The sequence below is a fragment of the Vombatus ursinus genome, unplaced genomic scaffold (assembly GCF_900497805.2).
Source record: "Vombatus ursinus unplaced genomic scaffold, bare-nosed wombat genome assembly UNPS02014818.1, whole genome shotgun sequence".
Lineage (NCBI taxonomy): Eukaryota > Metazoa > Chordata > Mammalia > Diprotodontia > Vombatidae > Vombatus > Vombatus ursinus.
In genome coordinates, this window is record NW_020954596.1 from 19,027,796 (window position 1) to 19,040,809 (window position 13,014).

General features: G+C 40.0%; 1 protein-coding gene across 2 annotated transcripts in view; it reads right to left on the bottom strand.

The window, feature by feature from the left end:
* Positions 1-7,944, bottom strand: part of SLC2A9 (solute carrier family 2 member 9) — a 304,702-nt gene extending 296,758 nt beyond the window's left edge. Inside the window, exons 1-3 of one of the 2 annotated variants that reach the window (XM_027836293.1) lie at positions 7,576-7,944; positions 5,301-5,402; positions 345-426 (exon numbers count right to left, since the gene is read on the bottom strand). In XM_027836293.1, coding sequence (XP_027692094.1) covers positions 345-407 — 63 coding nt within the window. In that variant the 5' untranslated portion in view covers positions 408-426; positions 5,301-5,402; positions 7,576-7,944. The remainder of the gene's footprint in view (positions 1-344; positions 427-5,300; positions 5,403-7,575) is intronic. The other variant, XM_027836294.1, reaches the window with a different exon arrangement.
* Positions 7,945-13,014: the final 5,070 nt, after the last annotated feature.

A 13,014-nucleotide genomic window follows, 5' to 3' on the forward strand; every position in this document is an offset into this window, starting at 1 on the left:
CACTAGTCTGATCGCTTAGCCTCACTTCTGTAAGAGATAACCTCATTAGACAAAGATAAAGAAATAGGGCAGCTAGGCAGCACACTCGATAGAGTGCTAGGCCTGGAATCAGAAGACTTCTCTTCATGAATTCAAATCTGATCTCAGACACTTACTAACTGTGTGACCCTGGGCAAGTCACTTAACCTTTTTTGCCTCAGTTTCCTCATCTGTGAAATAAGCTGGAGAAGGAAATGACAAACCATTCCAGTATCTTTGCCAAGAAACCCTAAATGGGGTCTCAGAGAGTCAGTCACAACTGGAACAACTCAACAACAACAATAACAAAATAAACAGGTACTGACCAATTTCTTTTTCATCACCTTAACTTCTTTATAATCATCTTCATCTTGTCCATTGTCTTTCATGGTTATCTGTCTGGTTGTCCTATTAAAGGAAAAGAGGATGTCATTAGATTCATGGTTCCCAAACTTTTTAAAAATAAAAATGCTTTTCAGCTCCCTACCTGATAACTGTTGTGCTCTTTTACTAAATATAGAAAGCTACTTTGCAGGGGGAGAAACGAAAGCGAAGGGATTAAGCATTTATATAATACCTACTATGTGCCGAGCACTATGAACTCCTTTATAAGTGTGTTCTCATTTGATCCTCACAGTAACCCTTTGAGTGGTGTTACTATTCCCATTTTACAGTTAAGTAAATGAAGGCAAAGAGAGGTTAAGCGACTTGCCCAGCATCACATAGACATTAAATGATTGAGACAAGATTTGAACTTTGATTTCAGTAAGTCTTTACAGTGAATATGTGTTTTATTAGTCACAACAGAATTTATGATGATTCAAAAACAGTAAAACATAGAAAAAGGAATGAAGCATGTAGATCACAGAATCATAGATATAGGACTGGAAGATCTCAGAGGCCATTTAATGAGACTCCCTCATTTTACAGATGAGGAAACTGATGTCCATGAAGTTCAAGTGACTGGCCTAAGAGCATATGGTAGGTATATGAAGCTGAGATTTGAACCTAGGTCTTCTGACTCCAGATTCAATACTTTTCTCACCATACTTTACTGATAGAAATAGCATCAGGTTAAGATGATCTGAGTTCAAATCTTTATTCTGACTTACACATTTGCTATGTACTAGTCACTGTGGTAAGCTGGCCAAAACATGGCTCCCACCCTCAAGGAGCTCACATTCTAATAGGGAAGACAACTTGCAAACAACTGTCTATCTCACACACACACACACACACAAAGAAAGGCACTAGTGGTGGGAGGGACCAGGAAACACCTCCCACACAAGGTACAATTCAAGCTGAGTCTTAACGGAAGCCAGGAACAGCAACAAGTCCTGCATAGCTTAAACGTGGAGTACATGGAGGAGATTAAAGTATAAGAAGACTGGAAGAGTAGGAAGGAGCCAGGTTGAGAAGGACTTTAAATGCCAGAGGATTTTGTATTTGGTCCTGGAGGTAATAGGGAGTCATTGGACTTGAATGTGGGTGTGTGTAGGGTAGGGGTGCACATGCAATAATTTGCCAGGGTTTGGTGATTCTGACTCCACATTTCTCCTTTTTTTTCCTACTTAACCAACTATCACCCCAGTTTAAGCTTTCATTAATTATTTCCTTCAAATTCCTTTTATTGATTATAATTTTATTGTGAGGGTTTAAGTAAAGCATATGTTTAATCTTTGTGCTTGCCTATACTTGCTTATGAATTTTTATGCCCTATTATATGGTCAATTTTCGTAAAGATGATGTGCAAAACTATGAAATTTGCATGATATTAATGACTATCCTTTAAACCACCAATGATGAGCTATACCTCTTCACCTCTTGGCAGAGAAGTGATAAACTCAAGGTATAAAATTAAGCATTCGTGAGCAGAAGCAAGAGAACATTGTACACAATAACTGCCACATTGTGCAATGACTAATATTGATAAACTTAACCCTTCCCAGAAATACAAGGATGTAAGACATCTCCAAAGGTCTCGTGATGGAAAATGCTATCCACATTCAAAGAAAGAACTATGGAATTTGAATGCAGATTGAAGCATACTATTTGCTATTTTTTTTCCCTCTTCTGTCGAGTTTTGTTTCCCCTTTCTGGTGGTTCCTCCTATTGGTTCTAATTTTTACTTACAACATCACTAATCTAAAAATATATTCAATAAGAATGTATATATATAGCCTATATCAGATTGTGTGCCATCTTGGAGAGGATGGTGGGGAGGAAGAGAGAGAAAAATTTTAAATTCAAAAGCATATGGAAGTGATTGTTGATAAATCAAAATAAAATAATAAAAATTAAAAAATATAAAAATATAAAAGTATAAAAAAAATCAAGCATTCATTCTCAGACATGACCAATGTGTTGGTTTGTTTTGCTTGACTATATGTTTTTATTATAAAGGAGGGTTTCTACTTGGGGAGAGGGAAAGAATTAGTTATAGATATAGAAAAGAGCAGCATTTTTTTTTACTGAAAAAGACAAAGACACAAATACAGCAATTGTATTTGTTGAGGTAGGTTTGATTTGATAGGTAGGGTTTTTTTTGTTAAAGAAAAATATGTAATATAAGTGGACACTTTCATATACAACCTTCTTCCTCATTCCTTATTCCTCTTTGTAATTTGAAATGGGTGTACTGTCCTTGCCTACTTTCCCTCCCTCCTCTCCCTCTGTCCACATGGGGTGTCATATCCTTACCTGCAGGTTCTCTGCCCAAAAGAATGTAAATTTTGATTGCTGAAACCTTTCAAGACATCCTGGCGTTTATGGGCTAGATTTCTTTCTTAAGGACTATGTCTTAAACCCTAATCACTCTGGTTCTCATTGACTGGCCCAAAAGTAGGTCCCAGCCCTAGCCTCACTAGGTCATTGTTTGGGCCCTAATGGCTCAGTGTGAATGTAAATAGCAATTGTTTCGGTTTTGACCAGAAACCTTTGGGTCTTCACCTCCAGATTGATTTTTTTTAACTAGGTAAAAGAGGCCATTATTCACCTCATTTCTTACTTGGCCTTAATCACTGAATAGGTGTTGCCTCAGTCAAAGTGAGACCAGAGAAAGACCTTAACTTAAAAAGTCCAAGGTCTCCCACTGCATCTGAGATCATCTCCAGTCATCCTCATCTATATCTTGACACTGGACCCAGATGGCTCCAGAGGAGAAAGTGAGGCTGGTGTCCTTGCATAGCCCTCCCTTACTTAAATTCAATTCACTTGCAAGTCATAGTATCCCCTCCCTGATGTCATGGTCCTCTTCCAGAACAAAGGACAAACAGCAATAACTTGTCAGATAAGCAGGATAGTTTTAAAAGTAAGGGATGGAAGTCATTATATACTTTTAAAAAACACATAGTATGAAATGAAGATTCATAGTTTCATATGTAGTCCTCTTTTATTTTCTGTTCTGTATATGGAAATGTTCTTTTTTTGTGTTTAAGTTCAGAATAAAAAAATAAATTTTTTTAAAAAACTATACATATTAAATTTAACAAAGTGTGGTAAAGTTGCCTTATTTTTGTGTCTTCTTCTATAATTCTTTTCATTTAATTCTGAACATTTTAAAAAAATTAGAGCAACTATCTATTTTGTATCTCCATCATTGTAAACCCTGGGCCTAGCACAGTGCCTAGCATATGTTACTGTTATTACTATTGTTGTTCAGTTGTTTCAGTCCTGTCCAGCTCTTCACGACCCCATTCGGAGTTTTCTTGGCAGAGATACTGGAGTGGTTTGCCATTTCTTTCTCCAGTTCATTTTACAGATGAGGAAACCGAGACAAACAGGGTCAAGTGACTTGCCCAGAGTCACACAGCTAGTGTTTAAGCCCAGATTTGAACTCAGGAAGATGAGTCTACCTGGCTTCAGGTGCAGCAGTCTATCCACTGTGCCAGTCAGCTGCCCCAATTGTTACATATCAAGTGCTTAATGACTAGTTGAAAAATATATGTGTTTATTCATGATTAAGTTCACAACAAAATAATTTAAGTGATTATTATAACAAGAATTTTTGATTGCTGAATTAAACATAGATAGGGATGGAGACTGAAGCTTTGATTTCATTGGTATGAGGAAAATACCAAGGGAGGAAGTTCCATCTAACGATGTAGGTCGGCCCCTTCTCTGAAACTTTGATAGTATTAGAGAATTGCTTAGAGCACTGCAGAGTGAGTGCCTTGCCCAGGTTCCCCCAGCCAGCAGGTGTTAGAAGCAATACTTGCACTCAGGTTTCCTAAAATCTGCTCTCTATATATTAGAATAATACCTGGTGCTAATTTCTTTGTCATAAGCCCAAAGAAGAGATAAAGCAAGTAGAAGTAAAATTGATCATAGATCATAAAAACGGAAGAGACTTTAGATAAAATCTATTCCAACCTCTTCCCATCAAGTTATAGATGTACCTCTAAAGTTAAAGTCTCTTGTCCAACAAAGTCCTATGGCAAGTTGGTGACAGGATTGGGACCAAGCCTATGGCTCCTGACTTCCCAGTGCAGTGCTCTGTCTACTGCACCAAGGGGAAAGACGTTCAGAGCCTATGACATCATAAAAGGCACATTCAGTTTCCAGTGGGCCACCCTCTTTTGGCACTTTCAAGAGGTAAATTCAGGATTAATAAAAGGAAGTCATAGTTGTGAGATGATTAATGAGTTTGGACAACCCTAAGAAGTAACATAGGTTGAAAATAGCTTTCCAAAAGGGATTGATAAATCAATGGGTAACAGATATTAACCCTCAGTAAATGAAAAATTAAATTCAATATCTGATTCTAAAAAAGATTCCAGTTAATTAATCACTTGCTATAATAATAATAAAAAAGGCTGACTGCATTTCCAAAATGAAGCAGGTACAGACCTTTGAACTGATCACATGAAACGTTAGAGCCGGAACAGAGCTTGGAATGTAGAACTCGGAAGGTTGAATCAAGAAAGAACTATAGAGACCTTCTAATCTAATTCTCTCATTTTACAAGTGAGAAAACTTAAGTTTTTATTAAAAAAAAAAATACTAAAGAAAGAGGCAGTGAGTTAGAACAAAGTTCCAGAAAGTAAATTGTTGTATAATGTCATTTAAAATCTGCCATATAACATATTTTCCAAACATAGGAAATGAATTTCTAAGTGTGTAGCATTTAGAAGGGGGAAAAAAATCACTTATTTTAGTTCTTTTCACAAAAAGTCTCTACTTGTTAAATTTAGATGTATGTTTATATATGATTATACATACACACACACAGGCATACACATATGTACATATGTGTATCTCCAAAATAACAAGAAATCACTTACCGAGTATTCGGGGCAATGCTTTTCTGTCACCGTCTAAAGAATAATCAAGCCAGTCCCATATGTTGAGGAGCTGCCAATATCATGTTGTGGAAACGTGGGAAACTGAGGGAAAAAAAAACAACACTAACGATTAAACCAGTTCCGCCCGCCCACCATTTCAAGCTTTCTTTGATAGGAGTCTTGATAAGAGATAAATGATTAACGGCTGTTATTGATGGCCATTTCAACTTAATGTCAACATACCCAGGAGCTCGTCAACACTTAGAAAGAGTAAAATCTTGGCAAAGACTAAAGGACAAGAGAGTAAAGGCCTATGACAAATTCACTGATGGCACATCTGAGTAAAAGTACAGGGTCAGCCCACAAGAAAATTGTGGAATACAGTTTATATATGACTTGCCCATGTCTCCTATTAGTTCTCCTTTACTATTCTTGACCCCCCGCCCCCCACATCTTTCATTAGTTATCTACCCTTACTTCAGCCCCCAACCAGACTCCTCTATCACTTGCAGGCCTTCCAATAGAAGCTGGATGTTTTTTTGTCCAGAAAGTTATAGCTCCTCATGCCTCACATAAAGCTTAAACCAGCGGCCCTCTAAGGTCCCTCCCAAATATAGCGCTCTATGATAATAAGACCTCTTAGATTCTGTATCCTATCCTGTGTTGCATCCTTGTTCCCAGCTAAGAAGTCAACTAATCCCTCATAAAGTATTAACTGATAACTAAGGTGTTATAAAGCTGATAACAGCAAGGTGTCACTCATTTCAGGGATCTTGGCCAATTAAATTTTTTTTTTCTTAAATGTCTGTGATGAAAAATTTCTTAAAATTTAATATTTTAATTCAATAAGCATTTATTAATTAAATGCCTCCCCTTTGCAGAATGCTGTAGTAAGCCCCGGAACACTAAAAACTGGTACCTATTTCTCTGCTTTCTGAAAATGGAGGATAATGGGTAGAGTATGATGTTTTCTTGATTGCTCAGAGACATTGTTATAAACTTCAGGTTTTATATTAGGCTAAGAGCCTAATACATACAGTGGTGTCTTAAGGCATCATTGAGATGTGTAGAGCTGTTTGATCCTCCATGTCTTATAATCAGTCGTAACAGTCAAATTGCTGGCCTTTTCAAATTCTCTGTGTGGCTTTTTTGTTTTTATTATTGTTCTAGTTTTCATTGTCTTCCTCATTTCAGGATGTCTGATATCACTCTCTGATGTCCTTGGTATGTTTGCCTTTGGCAATCTATGCCTTCTCTCTTTCTAGTTTGCGGCCATTAATCTGCTACGAATAGGGAAACTATATCAAATTTTTCAGAAGTGTTGTAAAGTAAGAGTTTGTAAGATCAATTGAAGGCCAAAGGACTCATTCTAAAGAGTCAATGCACAGATGCAGGGACATTCCTTTTAATTTATAGAGGGATATTTGTTTACTTGAAACAACTTAAACCCTCTGAAACAGTGAGCCCGGCTCTTGGAAGTCAGTTGAACTATATTTTCCATGAAATCTTCCCTGTTCCCACCAACTGAAATGTTCTCTTGCTCTTTAAATTTCTCCAGAGTACCTGCTATGGGACTCTCCTTTGCACTCATCCCACTTTATATTGTACTAATTTATACACTAAGAGGTCACATGTTTTGCCCAAGGTCGGATAGGCAGTGTACATCGTGGCAAGAGATAAAAATGAATGTCTTCCTGACTATGAGATCAAGTCTGTATCCAAGACGCCACATGCTTCCCCTTGAGATGGTGGATCTGGGATGGCTCCTTGGAGAGCAAAGATGTCACATTTCTTACATTTCTCATTATACTGGTTAATGCTTTGATGTTATATATAGAGGCTTTGGGAAGGAACATACATACACACACACACACACACACACACACACACACACACACACACACACACACACACACACACACACACCAAGACAGGAAAGGAATCCCATAGTGCTGCCAGAGCTGACCAGTTTAGGAATAAATGTCATAGACTGTGAACATATGGGATAATTAGATAAGAAATTATTTATGACTCTGCTAAAAGGAATGGAGCCTTTTCCTCTTACATAATAGCAACTGTCTCAATACATTTTAGCTGTTTTCTGCCCTTGCTTCCTCTTGCCGAGATTGCTCTGTTTCCTGTCAATTATGAATACTTTTAAGGGGGTTTGAAATTCTTCTTACTACAGTAGAAAACACTAAGAAGGGGCAGGGGAAAGGGGACCCACCGAAGGGCAGGCAGGCAAGAGTTTTTTGCCTTTTGGAATGGACAGTACCTGTTATCTTGCTGATCGGAACACTGGGGGGCCTCTGTCTTTTCTCTTCCTCAGGCAGCAGCTGGTAACTTTTACTTCGTAAAGCGAGTATCAAGGCTCCAAGATCCCAAGAAGAAAACCAGCCTCCCCTAAGCGCACATGCTTTCTGTAGGGAGATGGCTACTCCCTGAGCAGCTTTCCAACCAAGAACTCTCAACCGCAGCACTTCCTGGAGGAGTTGGTGCACTCAGGGGGAAATTGGGGAGCAGAATCTCCTGTGAAAGAATCCTTTGGTCCCAGAGAAGAACAAGCCTGAAGTGCTGGAGCACATCCATAGACAAAAGGCCCTAGTGACGACTGGGAGGACCTTAACGGACAGAAGAGGAAGCAGTCTCAACTCAAGTGAAAGCAAAACCAGAAAGACTGGGTTCCGAAAGGGTCTGAGTGCTGACTTCAGTGGAACTCAAGAAAAGTAAGGGGTTTGTAAAGTAGTTAAAAGCAACATATAAGTACAACAGCTGATCATTCATTGTGATCCTAAGACAAAGGAAATAAGCACTTATTAAGCACGTACTATATGCTAGGTGCTTTAAAAATATTATCTCCTTTCATCTTCAGAACAGCCCTGGGAGGTAGGTGGTGTTATTATCCACATTTTACAGTAGAGGAAACCCAGGTAAATAGCAGTTAAGGGACTTACTCAGGGTCACACAGCTAGTAAGTGTCTGAGGTCAAATTTGAACTGGGCAGATAGATGACAAAATAGATAGAGCACTGGGCCTGGAGTCAGGAAGACCTGAGTTCAAATCCAGTCTTAGACACTTACTTAGTTGTGTGACCCTGATCAAGTCATTTAATGTGTCTCAGTTCCTCGTTTGTAAAATGACCTAGAGAAGGGAGATGGCAAACCACTCCAGTATCTTTGCCAAGAAGGGTCACAGAGAGTAGCACGCACCTGAAAAATGACTAAACAACAACATAACTTCCTGCTTCCAAGTCCAGCACTCCATCCACTGTGCCACCTACCTCCCTCTAAAATAGCTATAATATGTTGGGATGGACCTAAACACCCTAGATTTAAGTTGAGGTCCTAGTACTAACTAGCTATGTGATATTAGGTGAGTCATTGTGCCTAGATGAGGTTGTTTCTTCACCTGTAATACAGAGATTAGATCTCCACTACATAGCTCTTAATTATTGTGAAGGGGAAAAGTCCTTAGGAACCTTAAGGCACTGTATAAATAAGAGCTATCGTCATCACAAGTATTAACAATAACTTTCCTAGGCCTCTGTCTCCTCATCTATAAATTATATATAGAATCTAAGAGTCAGAAAGGACTTCAAAGCTCTTCTAAGCCAACTCAGACCTGAACCAAGACCCTGCCGGACAAGTTGTCATTCAGCCTCTTCTTAAATAGCTCCAGGGATAAGACACACCTCCTAAGGGTTCCCATTTCTCTTTTGGACAGCTCTAATAGTTAGGGAGTTCTCCCTTGCCACAGAGTGCCATGAGGTAGCTTGGCAAAATTTGTGCTGGCTCCCCAGCTGCCCTGACCAGGTGGTGAATTGCCAAGGCAGATGTGGCAAAATGTACTGAGATCATAAACATTTACAGCTTCAGTTATACTGTTTCTCCACGTGCATGAGCTCCTGTAAATACTTAATGCTAAATGTAGCTTCCAAAGCCCCAGGAGCTAATCCAGGAAGGTTTGGGGAATGTGCACAGGGATGGTCTAGACTCCCAGAGGTGGGGAACCTGAGGCCTTGAGGCCACATGTGCCCCCTCTAGGTCCTCAAGTGCAGCCCTTTGACTGAATCCAAACCTCACAGAACACATCCCCTCAGTAAAAGGATTTGTTCTGTAAAACCTGGACTCAGTCAAAAGGCCGCACCTGAGGACCTAGAAGGCCATATGTGACCTGGAAGCCACAGGTTTCCCACCCCTGGGAGGAAGATCGTGAGCTATAACGTTTTGTTCTTCTTCTCCAACCCTAATCGTGTGTCTGACTTCTCAAGAACCCACATGGAGTTTTCTTGGCAAAAACATGGGAGTGGTTTGCCATTTCCTTCTCCAGAGGATTATGCAAACAGAGATTAAGTGAATCATTTAGGGATCTAAAAGAATATGCAACCTGCAGGGATCCTAGTGTACAATGTAGTGGCCCTCCCACCTTCATATTTAAGTTTGATACCACTGAACAAGGTAATCTCTAAGGTCCTTTCCAGCTACCCTGAGAGTATGATTTCAACTCTGTGGCTTTTGTTGGTGTTGTTCATGTGTCTGACTCTGCATGACTCCATTTGGGGTTTTCTTGGCAAAGATCCTAGAGTGGTTTGTCATTTCGGTCTCCCGCCCATTTTACAGATGAGGAAACTGAGGCAATCAAGGTTAAGTGACTTCCCCAGGGTCACAAAACTAGCAAGTGTCTGAGGCCAGATTTGAACTCAGGAAGATGAGTCTTCCTTATTCCAGAGCAGCTATTCTGGTCCACTGTGACACCTAATTGCCTTTGATGTTTGTTTACCAACACACACACAAAGAATTGTTTGTAGAACATCGTGCAGTGGTGGGATAAGCCTCGGATTTAGAAAGAGTTAGAAGACCTGGATTCTGGACAGGATCTTCATCCTACAATCTGAGTGACTTTGGGGAAACCACCTAAGCTCTTTGAGCTTCGTTTCCTCCTGTAGGAAATGAAAGGCTTGCCTCCTTTCCAACTTTAAATCCTTTCATCTAAAGACAGCACAAGGAAGTAAGGCTGTCTCTCAGCTGGTCAACAAACATTTACTAAGGAGTCAATGGAATGTTTAAAGAGGATTTGCACCTCTGGTGTAAGGGTTTGCCGAGCCCTTTTCAGGGCTACTCTATCCACCTTTGGGGTCTTCTTGGCATTCACCTCTTACCTGTGACTCCAAGAAGCTGTAGCTTGCATGGAAGCCACACATGGGTAAACTATCTCAGCAGATGGACTAAACCAGGTTGAGGATAATTGCCAGGCTTCAAACCCATTGGGGAGTTAGGGGAGTGTCTACCCCAAGCATGTGAAGACTGCCCCTGGTAGAATGGGTAGATGAGAACAATTTGTTCCAATGGCTATGAAGGTGGCTCAAGCAGGCTCTGTGGAGTGCTTAGAGCTTGGTCAGCATCCACTGCATCCTGGGGCCACGGTTAGTCATCTTGACTTTGGTGCTGCCCTGGGACACTGATGACTCTGGGAGAGTGAAGCTGAGGACTTTGTACAACTCTGCCTCACTTAAATCCAATTCACACATGAGTCAAGACATCACCCTATGACGTCATTGATCCTCTCCAAAAACAAAGGATAAAACAAGAATTAAGTGCTTACTGTGTACCCAAGCGCCTTGCTAAGCACTAGGGATACAAAGAAAGGCAAAAACTGCCCCTAGCTCCAAGGTGCTCACAACATGATGGGGGAGACAACATGTAAATAACTAGGTATATACAAGATAAATACAGAGTAGGTGGGAGGAGCTCGGTGGTGAAGTGGATAAAGCACTGGGCCTGGAGTTAGGAAGACCTGAATTCAAATCTAGCCTCAGACACTTATTAGCTATGTGACCCAAGGCAAGTCACTTAACCTGTTTGCCTTAACCAACTAGAGAAGGAAATGGCAAACCACTCCAGTATCTTTGCCAAGCAAGCCCCATGGATAATATGGTCTATGAGGTCATGAAGAGTTGGACACAACTGAAAAAGACTCAACAGCAACAATCTCATAATGGGACGCCAAGAAAGACTTCCTACAGAAAAGAAGATTAGAATTGAGTCTTGAAAGAATCAAGGCAAACTAAGAGGTGGAGGCACCTGAGACTACACTCTAGTATGTGCTAGAGAGGCAAAAGCTTTTAAGATGTGCTTACACATAATAGAGAAGCACAAGAACAAAAAATTGTCTTTTTCTTCCTACAAAACCACTTAGTGTGTGATTAGCTGACCACTTTGGGAGTGGAACTTAGCCGGATTATTAATGGTTTCCACTAGATAGAGTAACTTGTTTTAAAAATTGAGTACAGACTTTATGTAATTAGATTTTAGCAGGAATTAACGGTCAGCTAAGCAAATGTTGAAATCATCAAAACAAAAATCTATTGTTTAAATTTACCTGAAGCCTTTTAAGATAATTGAAAGCTTACTTAAATGCTTTTTCTAAGTCTCAGAGTTAACAAAGGAGAAAAAGGGATCGTAGGAGTTAACCCCCATGTGACCTAGAAGGTTAAAAAACAAATGTCCAATGCTTTTAAGCAGTAACTCTACAAAGGCCTAGTGGTGGTCTTACATATGACAGAAAGCTAACTATGCCAAGGAAGGAAATGAGTTATTCAGGAAGCTATGAGGACTCATCATTTGGGTGAGAAGAGCCACCTGATGAGGGGGTTAAGATTTAGAGGCAATACTCCAAGAATCTTTTCCCCAACAATTGCAGGCCACCATATTAATTCCTCTTTTCTGAACACCTACAAACCCACAACCTTTACAGGCATCCCCTTAGGAGGGAAAGGGGAGAGAGGGCCTAAATTACAAGTGTGGAAATTCCCTACACTAACGTAGATAGCTCATTCTTCTGCAATTCATGGCCATGGAGAGCTACCTAGGACACTGAGAGGGAGTGTGACTTAATGGTGGTCACATAGCCAGTTTGTATCAGAAGCAGAACCTAAACTCAAATCTTCCTGACTCCAAGTTCAACCCTCAATCCACTCCAAACTCTACAATATACACTTAATTGTGTACTGTATAACATTTATATACTGCATCATGGTCATTAAGCATTGTCACATACATTATCTCATTGGTTCCTCACAACAACCCTATGAAGTAGGCAGTACAAGTATTATTATTCATTCCCATTTTATAGACTAGCAAACTGAGGCCGGAGAGACAAATTGACTTTCCTACAATTACACAATTTAGGAAGTATAGGAACTGGGACTCAAACCCAGGAATTCTGACTTTAAATACATTCCTCTTTTCTACTTTACCCTACTAAATCTCTAAGCATTTCACAAGGTTTTTTAGCTTATCTTCTTCACAAGTGGACAGGTGACCTTAAGGATGGTAGGCACTGAGATGCTCCCTTGACTGGTATTAGGTGGTACCCATCTGCCCCAAAAATCAGTCCTAATTCCAAGAGAGGTTGAAAATAGGGAAATTCTCCTGATCCTGGAACCCACTTTGACCCCATGACCTCATTTGGTCACAGTACTGTAGGGGTGAGTTCACCAATAAGAGCACAGAGGGGCCGATGGCTCCTTTGAGGCCCTTATTCTTCTTTCCCTATCTCAACCACGGCACATGAACAGAAGAGCAAAGCCATGCAATTGCCCCTTCAGTGAGCACCAAGATTAAAGTGAATGTAGAAATTTTTGCTTTGTTTTTAGCTAGTGCCCAGCACATAGCAGGTGCCTAATAAATGCTTGTTGAATTGAATTGGACTTGAC